This window comes from Beta vulgaris, chromosome 5, assembly GCF_026745355.1.
Source record: "Beta vulgaris subsp. vulgaris cultivar EL10 chromosome 5, EL10.2, whole genome shotgun sequence".
Lineage (NCBI taxonomy): Eukaryota > Viridiplantae > Streptophyta > Magnoliopsida > Caryophyllales > Amaranthaceae > Beta > Beta vulgaris.
In genome coordinates, this window is record NC_079206.1 from 10,857,920 (window position 1) to 10,879,514 (window position 21,595).

The 21,595-nt window shown below is 35.5% G+C and overlaps 2 protein-coding genes, 1 long non-coding RNA gene and 1 pseudogene across 3 annotated transcripts; 2 read left to right on the top strand and 2 right to left on the bottom strand.

Moving 5' to 3' along the window:
* The first annotated feature begins 1,316 nt into the window (after positions 1-1,316).
* Positions 1,317-2,254, top strand: LOC125497350 (uncharacterized). The gene is made up of 3 exons (XR_007273981.2): positions 1,317-1,455; positions 1,564-1,631; positions 1,809-2,254. It is a non-coding gene; the product is annotated as an uncharacterized LOC125497350 (long non-coding RNA).
* Positions 2,255-3,701: 1,447 nt separating this feature from the next.
* Positions 3,702-6,578, top strand: LOC125497912 (uncharacterized). Its single transcript, XM_048645633.1, has one exon. The coding sequence runs from the start codon at positions 3,702-3,704 to the stop codon at positions 6,576-6,578; it is 2,877 nt and encodes a 958-aa protein (XP_048501590.1).
* Positions 6,579-8,284: 1,706 nt separating this feature from the next.
* Positions 8,285-12,447, bottom strand: LOC130591337 (uncharacterized; annotated as a pseudogene).
* A 4,130-nt stretch (positions 12,448-16,577) lies between these two features.
* On the bottom strand, positions 16,578-18,263 carry LOC104892777 (ethylene-responsive transcription factor ERF039). The gene has a single exon (XM_010678775.3). It carries the CDS (start codon positions 17,975-17,977, stop codon positions 17,252-17,254), a length of 726 nt encoding a protein of 241 aa, XP_010677077.1. The 5' UTR covers positions 17,978-18,263; the 3' UTR covers positions 16,578-17,251.
* Between the last annotated feature and the right edge of the window lie 3,332 nt (positions 18,264-21,595).

Genomic DNA, 21,595 nt, shown 5'->3' on the forward strand with positions numbered 1-21,595 from the left:
TATGTAAATATAACTAAAACTAACTAAATTCTTAACATGCGTATTATTATATGCTTTATAATTTGAAACGGATAGAGTACCTCTTTCCTCTCCTTGATTTCCGTATCTTCCCCAACCTTTCATTTATTATAAATTGGAGAAAGCACATGTATGTTTTTATATGTGTACGTGTATAGTATATATCAAGATTAGGATGATTTTTTTCTTACTAAATATAACCTAATTAGCCAAATCATAATGTATGTGCCTTGAGTATAGTAAACGTTTGTGTGTGGGTCATGAGAGGATGAAGAAAAGGACGTGAGTTGAAGTAGTTTATAGGGTTATCACATTTTAAATTCCTAATCAAGAATGTCTTGGTCTAATAGTTAAGATTGAGATGCTGTAAATGATAAGTTACAGGTTCAAATTTTCCCTCCCTTCTTTGTACTTTATGATGACTTCGTGGCTCATATAGATAGAAAAAAAATTTAAATTTCTTCTCCCATTATCTCATAATATATTTTATTTTTTCTTTTTAAGTGTCCCAAAAAATTATTCCTATTTTAAATCTTTCTTATCTATTTTATTGCAATCCTATTGATTATTGCTGTTTATTAGAGCTTTTTTTATTGGTTGGAAAAACTAGCACAATCTATCAAAGCTTTATTTTATTTCTTTGAAAATTTTTTGTTTTAAAAAAGAAAATATCATTTACTTACAAGTAAAACATATAACACACATTATGATATAATCCACTTTCTTTAATGTTTGTGAAAAATGAGAAACCAACACTATATCATGACGGGAAGAAGAGAGTTATAATAAAGAGAAATTATTGATTCTTGTATCAATTATTTATTTAAAAGTAATATTATACTAGTGTATATTTGAATAGGGGATTATTCATCATAGGTGGTCAAATTAAATATGGCCAAAATCAAATCTATGTAATTTTTTATGCCTTCGTAGCTCATATGGATAAAAAAAATATTCTAAATTTCTACTGTCATCATCTCATAATATACTTTATTTTTTCTTTTTAGGTGTCCCAAAAAATTATTCCTATTTTAAATATTTTTTAGGGTTTTTTGTCCCAAACTACCTTTAACTTTCATATTTTTGCGAGAAACTACCTTATAAAATTTTTATTGTCCTAAACTACCTTACTTTTAATGTTTTGTTGTTGACAACTACCTTATGCCGGTTTCCGGCGTAGACTTTTTTTTCCGATCATTTAATATCACATGCTTAACACGTGACCTCTATAAATTTTTTTAAAAAAAATTCCCCAAACCCATTTTCTCCATTTCTTGTTATCATTCTATCTCTCTCATCTTATATTGACCTAATTTTTATTTTCCCCGTGAAACAATTGGAAGTCAAGCATCAAGCATTTACTTCACACTTGCATTCAATCCACTGTAGTGTATGGTGGTTGGAGAAATTCAAGTGGCAGCAAAGACAAAACATGGGGTAAGTTTTTTATTTTTTTTATTTTTACTTTTCGTTCTTCAACCTTCTTTAATTTGGTTATTCTCTGACAAGTTAATTTCATTCCCTCAATTATCAAATTTTACCCAGAATTTTTGCCAAATTCGGACTATGGGCACCAAAAAAGGGATGAATTATACAAAATTTCAGAAACCCAGGTACAAATCTCATCTTTTGCCCAATTTTTAGTTTTTGTTTGAATCGGTAAAATAAATTGTTGTATATTGATAATGAATGATAATTATTCAATTGTTGAATACTGTGATTGGAAAATTGTTAAAGGTGGTTGTTGTTGTTGTTGCTACTTACATTTACATTATACTCAATTGTTGAAGAAGCAAAACAAGTGTTCAAATTGTGGTGGTCTTGGCCACAACAAGAAAAAGTGCAAAAAACCACCACAACCAACTGCTCCAAAGTCTAAAGGAGGAAAGCCAAAGTCAATAGATCCAGTGGTGCAAAATATAGAAGAAGAAAAGAAAGAGGAAGGGCACTGGTGATCAAGTTCAAACAAGCACCCTGCAACCCCCACAACCAAGTCAGCCATCTCAATCCAGCTGCATTTCAACAGTGGTGCTTGATTTTGCTAGTCAAACATAACTTAGCTTTCACTCAATTAACTTAACTACAAGTTGCTTTTCAAATTTGATGTATTTTCGAGTAAACTTATGTATGCTACTACTATGTAAGCATTTTATGTATGCTATGTATTTTGTTTTTGCCTAAAACAATTGGCAATCATTTGACTATTATGGAAGTTTTTTATTCGATCAGTTAATAAGTAGGTGCATGTATGTATTTGCATTCATCACTTGATATTATATTTGCATTCATCATGCAAGACAGAATGTAGCAAAATTAGTATTTTCCATTCATATGAACATATGATCGAACTGCAAAGACTTGATTACACCTACTAATTTCTCTAATCATACTATGCCTACCAGCAACAGTTGCTTCTGTTGCCCAAAAAATTCCGCACATTTAAGAAATAAATGAATAGGAAAAAAGTCAATATCGTAAACCGACATAAGGTAGGTCTTAACAACAAAATGATAAAAATAAGGTAGTTTCTCGCAAAAACTTGAAAGTTAAAGGTAGTTTGGGACAAAAGTGAAAATGAAAAATAATGGGATAGAGAGGTCACGTGCTAAACATGTGATATTAAATGATCGGAAAAAAAAAGTCTACGCCGGAAACCGGCATAAGGTAGCTGTCAACAACAAAATGTTAAAAGTAAGGTAGTTTAGAACAATAAAATTTTTATAAGGTAGTTTCTCGCAAAAACATGAAAGTTAAAGGTAGTTTGGGACAAAAAACCCTATTTTTTACTTTAATTATCTATTTTATAGCAGTCCTATTAATTATTATTGCTGTTTTTTGAATTTACTTTATTGGTTGAAAAACTAGCACAGTCTATCAAAGCTTTATTTATTTCTTTTAATTTTTTGTAAAAATAAAATAAAATATCATTTAGTAAAAGTACAAGTACAACATATAATACACATTATGATATATTCCACTTTCCTTAATTTCCGTGAAAAATGAAAAACTAACACTATATTATGACGGGAAGAAAAGAGTTAAAATAAAGGGAAATTATTGATTCTTGTATCAATTATTTACTTAAAAGTAATATTATACTAGTGTATATTTATATGGGGGATTATTTGTCATAGATGGTCAATAAATATGGCCAAAATGAAATCTTGGGATTTAAAATTTTATGAATTAACATTTCAAATTCTAAAATTATTTTGGATTGCTAAATTTTCCATTGCCATTTTTAGGATATCTAAAAGTTACTAACTTTGATTAATTAAACCCATACAATAATTACAATGAATATTCTCTAAAGTGAAAACATATGTAACAAAGGTAGCTAAAAAGAACCATCTTTTTTATAAAAAATAAAACAAAGAATTCAGAATATAAGTTTGAATTTGGCACATTTTCATATAGTTGTTCTAATACAACTTTCCACAAGCAAATTGGCCGCGACTTACTGGCAACAGCGGGTTCGGGATAACCAGCTTAAATTTGGGGATGTGCCTTCTAAGTTACTTTTTAACCGATTAAAGCGGAGACAGGTTCATAACAGACTATATTTGCTTCGCGACTCCGATAACAACTGGGTGGATACTCCAACTCAAATTGATAACCTTATCCTCAGACATTTCCAACAGCTTTACACTCCGACTTCAACGCATATAGCAGGCCCAATTGACATGAATGAATCGATTGACCTAGCTTTGCGCGAACTTGATCTTCCGACTGTTTCACCCATAGACAAGGAGGCTTTATTGAAGCCGTTTGCTAGCTCTGAAATTCAACAAGCTCTATTCACCATGGCTAATAATAAGTCACCTGGTTTAGATGGGTTCCCGGTAGAGTTTTTCAAAACTCATTGGTCAACAATGGGGGATCTCATCATCCAAGCTGTTACATCGTTCCTTTCTACTGGCCATATTCTTCAGGAATGGAATAGATCACTACTGGTTCTTATTCCGAAAATCGCAGCTCCTGAGGAGGTAAATCATCTCCGACCCATTAGCTTATGTAATGTTATTTATAAGTGTGCGGCGAAATGTTTGGTTAATCGCATGCAACCGTTATTGCCTCACCTCATTGACGATTACCAAAATGCCTTTGTTCCTGGCCGGCAAATGGGAGATAGTAGTCTTATTTCTCATGAAATACTCCATATTATTAATAAAAAACGGCAGGGTAATCGACATCTTGCGGCCCTTAAGCTTGATATGAACAAAGCTTACGATAGGGTCAGTTGGCAATTTATTCTGAAAGTTCTCACTGCTTATGGGTTCCCGGCTTTCTGGGTACGTCTTATTCACCAGTGTATCACTACTGTATCGTATCGTATCATGATTAATGGGGTTGCTTCTGAAACCTTTACCCCGCAGTGTGGGCTCCGTCAAGGGGATCCTCTATCACCATACTTGTTTCTTTTTTGTATGGATGTGTTCTCCCGTATGACTTCCCTGGGTGTGGCAATAAGGAAGCTTCAGGGTATCTCCACAAGAAGGGGTGGTCCTTCTATCTCTCATTTATTCTTCGCAGATGATGCTATGTTCTTCTTTAAGGCTTCCCCGACTGGTTGCGCCAATCTCAAAGGGATAATTGACCGCTTCTGTATGATTTCGGGTCAAATGGTTAATCTTCAGAAATCTTTTGTGAAATTCAGCCCTAATGTTCCGACCGAAACACAATTGGAACTCAAAACTCTCCTCAGTATGGAGTCGAAGGAGTCAATTGGTACGTATCTTGGGGTTTCGGTTGACATTAACGGTCCGAAAGTCCAGCACTTCACTCCCTTACTGGACTCCATTGCTTCGAAAATCACGGGGTGGCAACATCGTTCCCTTTCGCAGCCTGCTAAGTTAATCATTATCAACTCAATCTTGGTTGCAACAATAATGCATCATCTTAGTGTTTTTCCTCTTCCGGGTACTATCGTGAATAAAATTGATAGTATGTTGATTCGGTTCTTTTGGCTTAATGCTCAATCTCAAGGGATTCACTGGAGGAAGAAAGAGATTCTCCACTTACCCAGGGGAAGTGGAGGACTAGGTATTCGAAGTATTGGTCCCTTCAATGATGCGCTCCTTATGAAACGGGTTTGGCGGTATCACCATAACCCGCAGTTGTTAGCCTCCAAAACTTTCAACATTTGTCAATCTACTACTCAGGCTTTTACGTTTCAGAATAGCAGTAGCTTGTGGGGGTCCCGGGGGCTGAGGCGGGCAGCGGTGAGGTTGAACAGTACCTGTATATGGAAAATTGGCAATGGCCACCAAGTAAGTGTTCTAAAGGATAGATGGTTAAAGGATCAAGTGCCGATTTTCAAAGATCAGGTTCCTCTCAGGCAAGCGGCCAAGATTCGAGTCAATGAGCTTATCATTGGACCCATGGAGGGGTGGAATTCGGTAAAAATTCATCAGCTTTTCCAACCGGCTTCTGCCCGGCGTATACTGGGGCTAGAACTTCCAGGTAGATATCCACACCAGGACTACCTTTATTGGCCGCTGACCACGAATGGGAATTACTCGACAAAAACCGGGTATGCCTCTATTCTTCACCAACAGCAAAATGATATTTATAACATGACAAGTACCGAGCAGAGGCGGTTCTTCCGTATCATCTGGGGCTTGAACATCATGTCCAAATGGAAACTTTTCCTTTGGAAACTCTGGCATAATAGTTTAGCAACGACTGCCAATCTATTTCGGCGGGGACTTAGAGACACTGATCTGTGTCCCATTTGCATGTATGAGTCTGAAACTTTACTCCACCTATTCTGTTATTGTCCCCTTGCCTCTACTGCCTGGGAACGACACTTTGGACAGGGTTTTACAGATACGGACTTGCTCCCGTCTTTTAGGTGTTGGCTCACATGCAAAGTTTTGGATTTTCGCGATCGGGAAGGTAGTGAGAGCCCCAGTTTGATCAATTTTATAGGGACCCTTTGGGCCATTTGGCTCACTCGTAACCATCAAGTCTTTCGTCAGCGTCGAGCCACAATGGAAGGGTTGCAGGTGCAGTTTTCATTAGCTACTGATCAGCACAGGGTTTGCTCTGAGCCAGGCTCCCTGGGTCGACCACTGGGGAGGCAACAGCAGGTTGGGCCTCCGGGGTTTTTGTTTGTGGATTTGGGCCAAGATTCTGAGGGATATCCTCATACTATCATCCGTCTTGATGGGTCTTGGGATCAGCATACTAGCCTTGGTGCGAGTGCTTGGGTTGCGATGACCACAGTGGATGGGGTTTCTCACCGCCAAGGCCGGCGGGGGTTTGCTCACTCAGCCCTACAGACTGAAGTCACAGCCTGTCATTTAGCCTTATCATGGGCTAGTACCTGTGGATTAACCCATATTCTGATTATGACTGATTCAGCTCAGTTGGTTCAGCTCCTCCGTTCGGGCTCTGATCGAGATATTTCGGTGTTACATCTTCTCCGCGAGATTGGGGTCATGGGTGTTACTTTTCAATGGTGCCGCATTCTAAAGGCTAGTCGGCAAGCGGTATCTCAGGCTCACGACCTTGCTCAAATCATTAGGACCTCTCATCATTCGATTGCTTTCATATAATTGTTTCGCAAGTTAACTTGATGTCAAAAAAAAAAAAAAAAAAAAAAAATAATTTGACAAATGATTTATTATCATTGTAAAAACACATATATATAGCAAACATCCATAAACCATTATAATTCATTATCTAAAAAAACACGATCTGGAGATTTCTATAAAAGAAGATAAAATTCACCAATATAAATGAAACAAAAGACTCTCATAAAGAGAAAGAATCAAACATAAATAAACAAAATGTCGGGCTCACCATCACTAGAAAAAGTAGTGCATGACAACTCTTAGAATAAAAATAAGGTTAGATTTTTATTTATCATGAGGGAATTTATATATATACATGAAATATTTTATAACGTTTGTATTTAAAAATTGGAAGTGACAATCAATGTAGAATGAAGGGAAAACATACTTATGCTCTTTGCTCCATTATGGTACGTTTCTATATTGTTTTTTCTTTTTTTTATTAGTGTAATCTACTTAAAGATCGTGGTTTTGCCATATTAAATTATGTTTATTTCGATTCATTATGTATTCGTTAGTTTTGACTTTTATATATTGTAGATATCATATGACTCCATATCAATAATTAACTTTTTCACTTGAGAAAAAAGCGCTATTTTAGAAGGACTTTCTAAGCTAAGTCACAAACTATAGGTTAAGAATTTCAAGATTTTATTAAATAACAATAATATTTTATTTTGGTATAATAAATAAAGACAAATACTGAATATAGAAAGAATCATATAAAATATGTAATGTGATTGGATTTTGAAATAAATTTTTTCCGTATAATGATATTTTATTTAACAATTTTAATACTCTTAAGTCTTAATCTATACCTTATAGTATATGTTAGAAAAATACTATCTTACGATCTTAGAATGCCCCATCATCTCCATTCTTTTGTTCTCCCTATACTGTTAATAATTTTATTTCTCCAAGATGAGTACTCATCTTTGATCTTACATTGAGAAAGTTTGCATATACGCACCGGCCGTACACTTTGTCTTTTGCTGTGTTTATGGACAAGACGTTTTAGACTCAACAACTGCATGAGCCATGATATAAGTTGCATAATTTACTTGTCTTCCATCATGGGACATACCGAATAATCGAATATCCCCTCTCTTTTGGTTCTGTGTCATACATAATACATGGACTGATATAAGTTTAGCATTGCCATTATCATCACTACTTACATTGCAACGAAAAATTTCCAACGAATTATATATATATATATATATATAAAAGTGAGTTCATATATGAAATGCACTCATGAGAATGAATTTTATGTGCTATAACTCTTATGAATAAATGATGTAACTCTAACGAAAAAGTGACGTAACTCCGAAAAAGAGAATATTACGAAAAAAATTCAAAAAAAATCTTTTTATTTTGGGCTCAAATTTTTTTTTTGGGGGTATAACTCTAATGAACAAGTGTAGTAACTCTAACCCAATTGTGTGGTTGAGATTCATTCTCATTTCTCATGTAAAGAGCGTTCTCACTTGATCTTGCCCTTATATATATATTAGCATTTAATAGTAATACTAGTTTTAGGACATGTGCATAATGCATGGGAATATTAATTGCTTTATAACATAATTAAGGAACAATAAAAAAATAATGATGCAAATAATGGAACATCATAAAATCATCATATATGAGTGATAAAACCGTTAATTACACACATAACCTTTTAACTCAATCTATATGTTTGCAAACACTTCTTTGTAAACTACATTTGTTGTACTCGTACGCACTCCGTGTTTTTTGTCAAAAGGAATGATCTTTACACCTTTTTTGCTCGTAACTCTGGAAACATCAACATAAAATTGGCCATGGCTAAAAACAGGTTTTGGGAGATACAGGCCTACATGAGACAAAGATTGTCCTTAACTTTTATTTATAGTCATAGCAAAACAAACCATTAAAGGAAATTTACGCCTCTGAAATCTGAAAGAAAACTTGGTAGAGTCCAACGGCGTCAATGTCATTCTTGGGATAAAAACTTTTGCACCCATATTACTTCCGGAAATAACAGTAGCTTGAATAACACGATACCTAAATGTTTGACGACTAACCTCGTGCCATTACATAATCCAGATGTTTGATCAATATTCCGTAGAAGCATAACTGGTGCACCAACCTTTAATTGTATGATATGATTTGGGAGACCGGAGCATTTTATTGTATTGAGGAATTCAGTGGAGTATATTTCGTGAGCTCCAAAGTTCCTTCCTCTTTGCTTATAGCATCCGAACTCAAATAGACTCTCTCTTCTCCAGGAATCGTAGATAGAACATGATCATTTACTATCTCCACTATCTCATTGTTGGGGCCAAAATATTGGCTCTTTCTTGTAAATATTTAGTTCCCAAATATGCTCATGTAGGTCTGGGTACGTGCTATAAATAATTGCTGAAATTGGATCAACCTTAGGATCTATAAGGATATCTTTTGCAACCTCGATAACAACTTCACCATCATTAGGACCCCCAGCCTCTCCGTCTCCTAATACGCTTAGTATCCACTCTGAGAATTCTCGCTATTCATCAACAAAAGATTTCGAGGAACCTGATTGTAATCTCATATTGCGAGTAAGTCTTAGGACCTTACACGAATCCCATAAGTAATACGGATTAACGGTGGAGAACACCATATCCTGCCTAGTTCCCTTTGGTACAATTGGTAATATCTGCCTGAGATCACCACTGAATACCATCACTTTACCTCCAAATGGTCGATGCAAGTTATCCCTATAAACGGACCTTAATATGTCCCTAAAACTTTTATCAAGTGCTTCAAAACAATACTTATGCATCATTGGAGCTTTAATCCAAATGATTAGTTTTGTCTTAATAAGAAGAATAGCTAAATCCGACCCAGGGCGAATGCCGGCGCAAGTAGAATTCTCAGTTACATTCAAAGGGATATCAAATCTAGAATGAGTTGTTCTTCCTCGTGGAAGGAGGAGAGAAGCAATTCCACTCGAAGCTACCGGTAATACAATTTCGCCCTTCTTTCTTATTGCAATACATAATGTCTTCCAAACATATGTTTTGCCCGTCCCTCCATAGCCGTAAAAGAAAAATACACCTCCTTCTTCACTCGACACATCATCCAATACTTCCTGATAAATCATCGACTGCTCATCAGTTAAACCTTTATACAATTTGTCATGTTCCAAGGTCATTTCCTCAATGTCGTAAGAAAGCTCATCTGCTATGAGCTTGTTTTGTCCTTCAAACACGATTAGTTCATCTGAAAAGGCATTTCACTGAATCTAAGCAAGCTTCTACCATTACTTTGGAGCATGGTTTCAATCTCAGCCGATGCAAAAGCTTCAATTTGATCGTCAGTTAAATGGAGGTCTATGAAAACATATATAAAAAATACAGTAACGTATTAAGTATGCACGTTGCTAAAAAAATATATCACTTTTGACTCAAAAATGTATATATCTCTATTATATAAGTTAAGGGGGGGCTATATATGGTATCCTCCAATGAAATGTCTTTTTATCCTAAGCTAAATATATATATTTAATTGGATATTCAGATTTTGTACAATTGTATCCTTTCCTAATTTAAATATGGGTCAAAAATTCCAATAATAAACTAAATAACCATTAACAACGTCACTTGATATAATGAGAAAAATGGTTACTCAATAATAAAAAAAATTACAAATTTAATTTGACTACAAAACTTTACATCTAAATGTTTATCTCAATTTCTAAAAACATTATAAATTATAGTAGTTTGTATAAGAATAATTATAAAATCATGCTTCTATAATAATATTTTGGTGATGAAATTTATTAAGAATATATCCAAACAATCAACGCATGCATCACGTGCATAGAAGACTAGTCTATTATCTAAGCCAAGGGGGGAGCTATGGTGTCTCCCAATGAAATGTCTTTTTTATCTTAACTAAATATATATACTTAATTGGATATTCTGATTTTGTACAATTATATCCTTTCCTAATTTAAGGATGGGTAAAAAATTGCAATAATAAACTAAATAAGTACTAACAAAGTAACTTTACATAACCCTTAAAAAAAAAGTAACTTGACATAATGAGAAAAATGGTTACTCAATAAATAAAATTACAAATTTAATTTAACTACAAAACTTTACATTCCTTCCCCCGAATCTGGAACCCATCTGGTTGAGCCATGTATATCTCCTCCTCCAACTCTTTTCACATCTAGCTACTCAGACTCAAAATCCTAATGTGCAACTATTGCTAGTAGCACCCTGATGAAATTATGTCTGACTACATGTGAAAATATCTCATTGTAGTCTACACTCTCCCTTTGTGTGAACCCTTTTGCAACCAATCGAACCTTATACTTGACCCCCTCTGCAGATGTTATCCCCTCCTTTTTCTTGAAAACCCGTTTACAAGTAACAATGTTTCTCCTTGGAGGCTTAGGCACAAGCTCCCAAGTCTCGTACTTATGAAGTGATTTCATCTCATCCCTATTACAGCAAGCCAATGGGTAGACTTCGTACATGTAACTCCTTCCCTGCATGTGGATGACTCATACACATCCACCTCCTCAGCAACATGTAGTGCATAAATCACCATGTCTTCAAAACCATACCTGTTTGGGGGTTTTCCAAAATTTGTCCTTATATGACGTTCCCGAGCCAGGCTAGGCGTCTCTTCACTTGGTACTGAAGATGGTGGTTCTTCAGAAACAATGTGTTGATAATCATCACTCTCATCATGAGTGACTTGCTGCTCCACCTGTTTATCAATACTACTACTATCTAACACAACAATAGACTTCACATTAGGGTCAACATAAAATTTTCATCAAAGACAACATTTCTACTCAGTATAACCCTACCCTCAGACGAAGACTAAATTCTATAACCCTTTACTGCATCCCCATAGCTTACAAACACTCCCTTTTTATCCCTTGGTTCCAACTTACCCTCATTTACATAATAATAAACATTACAACCAAAAACTTTGCATATCTGAGTAATCTGTAGACTTACCTGATCACATCTCATATGGTGTTTTGAGATTGATCCAGAGTGAGGTCCACGATTGATTAGATAACATGTTATACTAACGGCTTCTCCCTAGAAGCTTTTAGTCATACCAGCATTAGAGAGCATGCACCGAGCTCTCTTTAGAAGTGTTTGATTCATTCGTTCTGCTCCACCATTCTGATGTGGTGTATTTCTAATAGTATGATGCCTAACTATTCCTTCATTCTTACAGAACTCTCCAAACTCATACAAACAAAATTCTAGACCATTATTAGTTCGTAGCCTTTTGATCTTCTTCCTAGTTTGATTTTCCACCAATGCCTTCTACTGCTTGAAATTCTTGAAAGCTTCATCCTTTAACTTCATGACTATTAACCAAGTCATTCTTGAAAATCATCAATGAAAGACACAAATTACTTGTTAGCTCCCAACTTCACACTTGAAGGACCCCAACAATCGGAGTGGATATAATCCAGAGTAGCTTTTGTTCAATGTAAGCCCCTAGGAAACTTGCTACGATGTAGTTTTCCAAAAACACATTGCTCACAGAACTCCAGGTTTGCGACCTTATGGCCACCCAGAAGATTAGCCTTGGAGAGTATTTGCATCTCTCTCTCACTCATATGTCCAAATCTTATGTGCCATAGCTTGGTCATATCCGCCTTCTGAATTTCAGACGACGCAAGAGCAGCTAAACCTGAGAGAGTAGAACCCTGCAAAACATGTAAGGTACCACACTTGACCCCCTTCAATACATCCTTTGAACTCTTGTAGACATATACAACTCTACTCCCACCTCTGAAACTGAACCCCTCACTGTCTAACAGACTAAGTGAAATCAGATTCTTGGTCATCTATGGAACATGCCTAACATTATTCAAAGTGTAGAATGTATCATCATGTGTCCGGATCTTGATAGAGCCTATTCCAACTATCTTACAGACTGCACTATTAGCCATTGAAATATTACCCCCATCTACCTACTCATAAGTAGTAAACCACTCCCTAAGAGGACTCATATGATATGACGCTCTAGAATCAAGAACCCACACATCATTACAATATGTTTGCTCATTAGTAACAAGAGCAAGATCAACCTCAGAATTTGAATTTTCTGCTGCAACAGCAGTAGAACTAGACCTAGATTTATTCTCATGATGCTTCTTTTTAGGACATTCCTTTTTACAATGCCCCATTTCCTTACAGTAATTACAAACATCATTAGGTTTAGGACCCCTTTTAGAATTTTCAAATTTCTTTAAATTCTTTTCACCACGTCCCTTACCACTATTATTGGCCACTAATCCAGAAGCCTGATTATCTGTACTTGTACTACAAGATACCTCGTGGCACAATTCCCTAGTATGAAGAGATGATCTAATCTCTTATAGAGACACATAATCTTTACCAACAATGAAAGATTGCACAAAATTTTCATATGATACCGGTAAAGAAACAAGCAGAATTAAAGCGACTTCCTCCTCCACCTTGACATCAATATTACACAATTCTAGCAAAATTGTATTTAATTGATCTAGGTGATATCTAAGAGGCATGCCATCTTGCATTCGCAGGCTAAACAGACGTTGCTTCAAAAGCAACTTGTTGGTTAGAGATTTTGTCTTATACAAACTCTCTAATTTCAACCACAGACAAGATGTGGTTTCCTCCTCCCCGACTTTAATGATTATGCCATCATCCAGGCACAACATAATCGTTGAATGAGCCTTCTCCTCCATAGTGGTCATCTCAGCGGTAATTGAATCTGTTGACTTCTTTGTCAACGGTGCCCACAACCCCTGTTGCTTTAGTAACGCCCACATCTTGATTTGCCACATACTAAAACTATTCCTCACACTTAATTTATCAATCTACACATTCATCCCAGACATCTTTCTCACACAGATCGAACAAGAAGCTCTCATACCAATTTGTTAGAACGGACGTGAGAAATAAACAAATAATGAATGTAAAACAATGAAAAACATACAACATATTTACGTGGTTCGCCAATTTGGCTACGTCCACGCGCGGGCAGAGAGAGAGAGAATAATATTTTATTATGTGAGGAAAAACCAGATTACAAAGAGAATTACACTAAATTCGTAATTTAAAACAACTAGGTAAAATAACCTATTTATACTCTGCGTCAAAAACGCGTTTACCGCATAAACCGGGACACCGCCCGATCGGGCGGTATTTTACAAACCCCAGAATGTCACAGGCCCGATCGGGCGAACTCGCCCTATCGTAGATCGTTGAGTACGCCCAATGCCATCGAGTGGCTTCCCAATATAGCTACTTGACGAAATCGTTACAGGCATTAATCTTATAGGGTGGAATTGAAAGAAATTAAGCTTAACAAAACCACAGTCCCACTGAAATGCGAGATAAGAGATCAAATTTATAATTAAGACTTGATGGCGATATGAGAAGCTCAGTTAACTTGAATTCTTAAATTACTAAAACTCCATACTTTTTCAGAAATTGGACAGTCAACCCGATTTAGTTATATAGGTAAGACTTATTAGGAATAGAGAAAGGGTAAGAGAAACCAACTCAACACTCCTCGAATGATTTTAAATTGCTCTAAATTTTAAGGAATAATTGATAAGATATATATTAGTCCAACAATATATATATATATAATCGTATGTGTATTATTCTTTGTAAGGGTCCGATCCGATTTGAAATTTTGGATATCCTATATAACTAAATTGGACAGTCTCTGATCGACCATTGTTTTCTCCCATCCTCGAGTAACGCCTACAGAATACTTTATCCATTCATAAATTATGCAAGATTTGACTTTTCACGGTCTCCATTGCGCTACTTTGAGCATGGGTATCTAAGATTATGATTAATAAATATAATCAAAAAATTATATTTTGAAATTACATATTGACTTAAATTTAAAACTATCTCACATGACTATGTTATCATCTATAAATATAGTTGGAATTCATGGTCAAAATTTGTGAACTTTGACTCTAAAAATGCGAGTGTTGAATTCTTTTAGAAGCTGGGGAAGTATGTGATGCGGGGTTTTTAAAATTACCATATAAACGACTTGACAATTACTACATATGTACTACTATATTAATATATTTTTTTAAGTAGTAACTAATAAAGTCGAATAAGGACTCTGTTCTGACCTAGCAGGTGCTTGATAGTAGAGTTGATCAACATGGGCCAGGCTTGGCCCAATAATAGACAGGTTTTGTGCATGATTTTTCGACAAAAAATAAGGCCACATGCAACTTAAATAAGGAAAATTAGACTAATGATCACCTCTACTTGATAGTAAGGGGAGAAGATAATGGGATTCATACTCTCCAAACATCACACCTGGTAAGATTTGAATCAAAGATCTCTAGAACCTAAGGTAAACTTCATTAGGCCTAATGCAAGCCATGTTATAGGAGCGTTAGTTTAAATACATATAACTTTGGTAGGGTTCCATCCTAATACCAATTGTTAATAAGAGGAGTAGCCTACTAATTTTATAAATAGTTATTCTTTGTCTATTTATTTAATATGGGACAAGGAGTCCTAAACTCCTTACTCACATGTAATAGAAGCATTAGATATTTGTCCTTCTCAAAGTTGGGTTAGGTGCTGTATTTTTCTAATGAAGAATTTTCGATTAGGTAACTAGAGTGCCGAGTGGTTGCTGTCTTGCTGATGAGATCTTTGCTTTCATTTTATATTTTGAGATGATATTTTTTCATCCTTACATCAAATAATTGCTGATGTTACTAAATTTTTTGTTTTAGTTCACATTTGATCTTAGTGACAGAAAGAAATAGAAGAAGATGACACTTGCAAAGTGCTTATAATTAAAAAATTTATAATTTAATTAAATTTACTTCCTAATCCGGTTCTGTGCTATCTTACGATTTTTTTGAAGTGTTCTTTTTCTATTATTGAACTCTTTAACCGCAACTTGACTAATTATTATGATTGGTCCCTTAATTAATTAGTTTTTCATGATCATTTGTTTTTTATGATATGTGTCGAGCACTTTCTCTCATGTGCTCTGTATTGTTTGTAGAAAAATATGAGCGAGGGTTTCATTAATAAACACTTAAAAGTACAATAATCGTTCATTTCAATCATAAACGTAATATCAAAATCTATTATTCTAACCATTATCACTTTCTTGAGCCAAAACCAAAAAAGGGAGGCAAAAAAACCTTCTTACCCTACCAGAGAGGATATATTTTGGGAGATTCTTTAGGAAATGTGATAAATATTTAATCATGACACTATTTTATTAGGTAAAAAAACACAAAGAAGAACGACGTAATGATATCTGAAATCAAAATTAGAAATTATTTAGCAGGATTATTTTGTAGAATATAAATAAAGTAGATGACATTCACATGTTATTATGGTATCTATTTTTTGGTGAAATACATGTTACTCTAATATATACTTCATATATACCACAAAAAAGTTAAAAAAATAAGTGTAAATAATCGTCTAAGTTTACATTATGGTCTTTATGGAGTAAGGTCATACTTCATTTCATAAACATTGATTGCTTCATTGGGACAAATTGCTCCTATTGATTCAAGATGAATATATTGATTACTCTCTTAATTAGTTGGAGGCCTCGACTGTAGATACACAAAGTTGCATCATACATAATTCTTCAAAAAAGTCAAGGAGCCAAAAATAAAAGTCATCGTCACTCACATAAGTTCACTTTACACATTTTCTTAAATACTAGCTATAAAAATGTGACAATTAAGTTGTAACTGGTGTAAAGCTTTCAATAGGCACTCTAATATGTACAACAAAATGATTAGAAATAAAATTGTAATTGTATGTTACATTATGAAAAAATGTTACATGAATGCCAATTAGCTTAATTGTGGTAATTTCGTAGAATGGACTAATTATACACCCAAAAAATTGTAATGCCATAACAACATATATTTCATAGACATTGATTGTTGCATTCAGAAACCAAAAAAAAAACTCCTAGAAAAGAACCTGTTTATTCTCTAATTAAGTGGACTGTAATTGTACACAAAGTAGTTGCATTATACAAAGAAAAAGATCAAGGAGAGGTCAAAAGAAAAGGCAAAAGAGCTAAATCTACAACAATATATTTCTCACGTAAGGTAAGACTAATTAAATCTATATTTCTCACATAAGGTAAGACTAATTAATTCTACATACTCCATAAATCTCTACCTAATAATATATATTTTGGTTTTTCCATGACGAATTGATTAAAAAAAAAAATCTGACATACAATTTCTCAAAAGTTACTCAACAAGTAAGAAAACGAAAGTTAGTTAAAAATGAAAATCAGGGGTGCCAGCCAACACCCTTTAGCTTATAATATAGCATATATTTTGGCAGAGTAAAATTATGAAGCACGATATTAGCCATCATATCTTAATCCCTTCATAAACACGCCACAATTGATACTTGATAGCTTAGCTTCTTGCTCTCCCAAATTTGACCATTTTGAAGTTGCCAGAAATTTTGTCTATAATTTGATGAAAAGTGGCAAAATGTACATTTAAATTATTAATGCCAAACCTAATATGCCATGTTTCTTGCAAAAGGGTAAGCACTAAGCAGGGCATGATGATGAAAGTCAATAATATTATTATTAACTAGACTAAAAATGAACGTAATTTAATACTCCCATATAATAAATGGATCGGCTGTTTGATGATCTTCAGCGTTAACCGGCGGTTCATCGGCTTGAGGCAGCCGCCAACGAAGCGAGTGGCCGAATTCAATGGCATTTTCAAGGTCCAAGAAGAGATCAGGCAAGTTGAAGAATATAGTATCATCAAAATTAGAAGATGAAGCTGATGATGAAGTATCATAATTGGAGGAAGATGAAGTGGCTGTTGTAGCTGGTGAGTCGGCTTGGTGTGAGTGTGATGGTTGAGATTGTAATAAGCCGGGAAAATCCATCGCAGCTTTAATAGCCGCAGCTTGGATATCCTTAGGAGTTGTACTAGCAGGCTTGGGTAGTTGATGAGCCAAGTCAGGGAAATTAAGGTATGCATTGTGACCCTTGATGGCTAGAGCCGCAACATCATGTGCTCGAGCTGCCATATCAGCTGTGGCGAAAGTTCCTAGCCAAATCCTTGATTTTTTTCTTGGCTCCCGGATTTCTGACACCCATTTACCCCAATTCCTCATTCTTACTCCCCTATATGTTGGGTGTTTTCCTTCAAAATCATCTTTACACTTCTTTTTCCTACCCTCATTACAAGTTTTCTCTGTTTTCGGCCTTTTAGTGGAGGTTTTTGTGGCCGCGGTGCCGTTGGTGGTGGAGAAGGAGGTGGAGGTGGAGGTGGTGGTGGTTTGGTGATCACAATATGAGGTGATCAAAGATGCTTCTTCCATATGGGTTGCCGCAATATGAGGTTTAGATTTTAGGAATATATAAGTAGAGCTAGCTTCTTAAGGAATAAAAGAGCATGAGAGGGTATACTTATAGGAGCAAGAGCCAAAAGACAAAAGTGGTAGTACTATTAAGTATATTGGCTCCAATGAAGCTCTCTTTCTTTCTTTATTATTTTCTTTTTTTTCTTGTGTGTTTGTAAAGGGACCCAACTTGATTTGTTGAGCATATTTTAATGATTGGAAATATGAGGTATGGTGGTCATTCTTATAAGAGGTTTAGTGTTAGTTGGCCTTTGCTTTTTTTTTTTTTTAAGTTGCTTTTGTTTTTTCATATAATTGATGTAGATCTCAATATCTCATTAAATAATCATATTCATTTTTACTAGTATAATATGGGACTACAAAAACCCCACATGACTAATTCATCTAATAATTGGACATTTCTTATGCATTGTGAAGATATTTACTTCGTTTGTTCAATTGTCCACAACTTATTAAAATAAGTTTTTACAAAAGTAAATTTAGTTAGCAATAAATAGTTCACTTATCAAAAAGAAATCCACCAAAAACAATTTAAATTTTAGGAATAACCTTAAGTGAAAATAAGTTACATTTGATAAATAATTAATGTAGAATAGTGTAATTCTCCTTTGTTGGATGAGTATTCGCATTAATTGAATACATATAAGATATTTAGAACCTAATTATTGAGAATATATATATATATATAATATATATATATATATATATATATAATAATATATATAATATATATATATATATATATATACCAAAATTACACAAGATAAATCTTTACAGAATATTGACAATATAATATTAACCTATTATCTATCACATCCCCGCAGTCGAAGTGGGAGGAGCTCGAACGCTTAGACTGGATTTGAAGTCTAAAAATAGTTGCCGCTGTAAGACTTTTGTGAAAATATTTGCATGCTGATAAGAAGAAGGAACATGGAATAACTTGATATGGCCCAAAGCAACCTTATCACGTAGAAAGTGAATGTCCAACTTAATGTGCTTGGTACGTTGATGTTGTACCGAATTGCACGACAAGTAGACTGCAGAAATGTTATCACAATAGACTAAGGAAGCTCGTTGGATAGGACAACATAATTCTAGAAGAAGATCCCGTAACCAGTCGATTTCGGCAACGACATTAGCGACACCTCTGTATTCTGCTTCGGCACTGGATCGGGACAAAGTGGCCTGTCGTTTAGCAGACCAAGATACAAGCAGATTATCACCCAAGTAAACAAGATATCCGAAAATAGAGCGTCGAGTGTCAGGACATCCTCCTTAATCGGCATCCGTTGTAGGAAATCAGTTTAATAGGAGCATATATGTATAAATGAAGGCTATGATCCAAAGTGCCTTTGATATATCGGATAATACGCTTAAGAGCATTGTAATGAGGTTCCTTGTGAGCATGCATAAACAGACAAACGTGTTGAACATCATAGGGAATGTCAGGTCTGATGAAGGTGAGGTAATTAAGGGCACCTGCAAGACTCCTGTAAAGAGAGAGATCAGTCATAGGCTCGCCATCAAGAGCACCAAAAAATGGACTTGGTGTCGACGGGTGTAGTAACTGGTTTGCAATTATCCATCTTAGCCCTGTGAATACTTTCCTCTACATACTTACTTTGACCAAGAAACATAGAATGTTTATCACGGCTCATAGAAATTTCCAAAAAATAACTTAGCTTTCTCAAGTCAGACATAGAGAATTCGGACTTAAGAAGAGCAATAATATCACCCTTGACCTTTTCTGAAGAAGCTGTGCGAACAATGTCATCAACATAGAGTAAAAAGATATGCAACATTTGCACCGTGGCGCAAAATAAATAGGGAATTATCACTTTTGCTGCAAACAAAACCAATATGTAAAAGATAATTAGCAAACCGTTGATACCAAGCCCGAGGAGCCTGTTTAAGGCCATAGAGAGACTTACGAAGACAGCAAACACATGTAGGAGCATCGGGTCGCACAAAACCTAGAGGTTGATGCATAAAAACGGTTCCTTTGAGGTCACCATGAAGAACGCATTTTTGACATCTAACCGATGAATGGGCCAATCGCTCCCGGTGGCAATGCTCACAACAGTATGAATAGTTGTCGGCTTCACGACGGGGTTAAAAGTCTCATCACAATCAACACCAACCTGTTGAGACTTGCCATTGACAACAAGTCTGGCCTTATGTATCTCCAAATCACCATTTTCCCTGTATTTGTGCTTAAACAACCACATGCAACGGATAATATTCACCCTGTCTGGTCTAGGAACAAGATCCCAAGTATGTTATTTAGTGAGAGCATTAAATTCCTCATTCATGGCAGGTTTCCAATTTTGGTCAACCTAATTTCGGCTTTTTGGGTAAAGGAGAAATAGCCTGAAGTGTACGATTGACTTGATATCTGGGGTTGGGCTTGAAAACTCCACACTTGGCACGAGTTGTCAGGGAGTGTGAAGGTGGTATAATGGACGTGGGAGAAGTGTTTGGAACCGGGCTGGAGGGGGGCAGATCCAAAGTGGACTGGAGGAGAATTGTGGGATGTAGTAGGAGAGCTCGGGAGAGAGATTGGGGGACTGGGCAGAGGGGTCCGCGAGTGAGATATGGGCTGTGGGTTGATGCCGCGACCCACTGGGGAAGTATTCTGTTGGGTGAAATTAAGGGGTTGGTCATGTGTTTGAGAGGGGTAAGATTGTATTGAGCTTGCAAATGAAATGGGTGGGTGTCAGAATTAATATTGAAGCCAGGAAACCATAATCACTCAAATTGAATTGTGTAAGTGTAGAAAAGGGGAAATATCTTCTACAAAAGACACATGACGAGAAATGATTATTTTGTGGGAAGATAAATCATAGCACAAATAACCCCAATGGTTAGAAGGAAACCCAAGGAAAATACATGGTTGGGACCGAGGTGCAAGCTTGTGGGAAGCGGTGGCACTAAGATTTGGGTAGCAAAGACAACCAAAAATTCGGAGATGATTAAGTGGGAACTCTACGATACAAAACTTCGGTGGGAGTTTTGTTTTGAATGGTTGTGGAAGGTAGAATATTGATACTATAAGCTACAATATAGATTGCATAAGCCCAAAATGGGGGGACGGGGGGAGAGAAACGTGGAAAAGAATGGTACGATACATATTGTTAATGGTTCTTATAATTCTTTCGACTTTGCCATATCGGGAATAAGTGTTTGAGCAAGAGAAGCGGAAAATCAGTCCATTAGTCGCACAGAACTTGTGAAACATGGAATTATCAAACTCGCGACTATTGACATATTGAAAAGTTTTGATGTCCTTTTCGAATTGAGTTTTAACATATGCTCGAAAATTGAGAAAAGTATCATAAACTTGAGATTTATATTTGATCGAAAACACCCAAAGAAAATGAGAGAAATCATCAAGCAAAACTAATTAAATAGTATTTGTGACCCAAATTGCTAGAAATAGGAGATGTCCATAAATCCGCATGAACAATATCAAACAGAGAAAAAGTAATAGTGATATATGGCTTAAAAGGTAGTCGTACATGTTTACCCAAATGACAAGAATACCAAAAAAGAGAACTATATCTCTTATTACAATGA

What these genes read in the sequence shown, in the direction of transcription:
- LOC125497912 (XM_048645633.1), top strand. Translation starts at nt 3,702, where the DNA reads ATGAATGAATCGATTGACCTAGCTTTGCGCGAACTTGATCTTCCGACT.
- LOC104892777 (XM_010678775.3), bottom strand. Translation starts at nt 17,977, where the DNA reads ATGGAAGAAGCATCTTTGATCACCTCATATTGTGATCACCAAACCACC.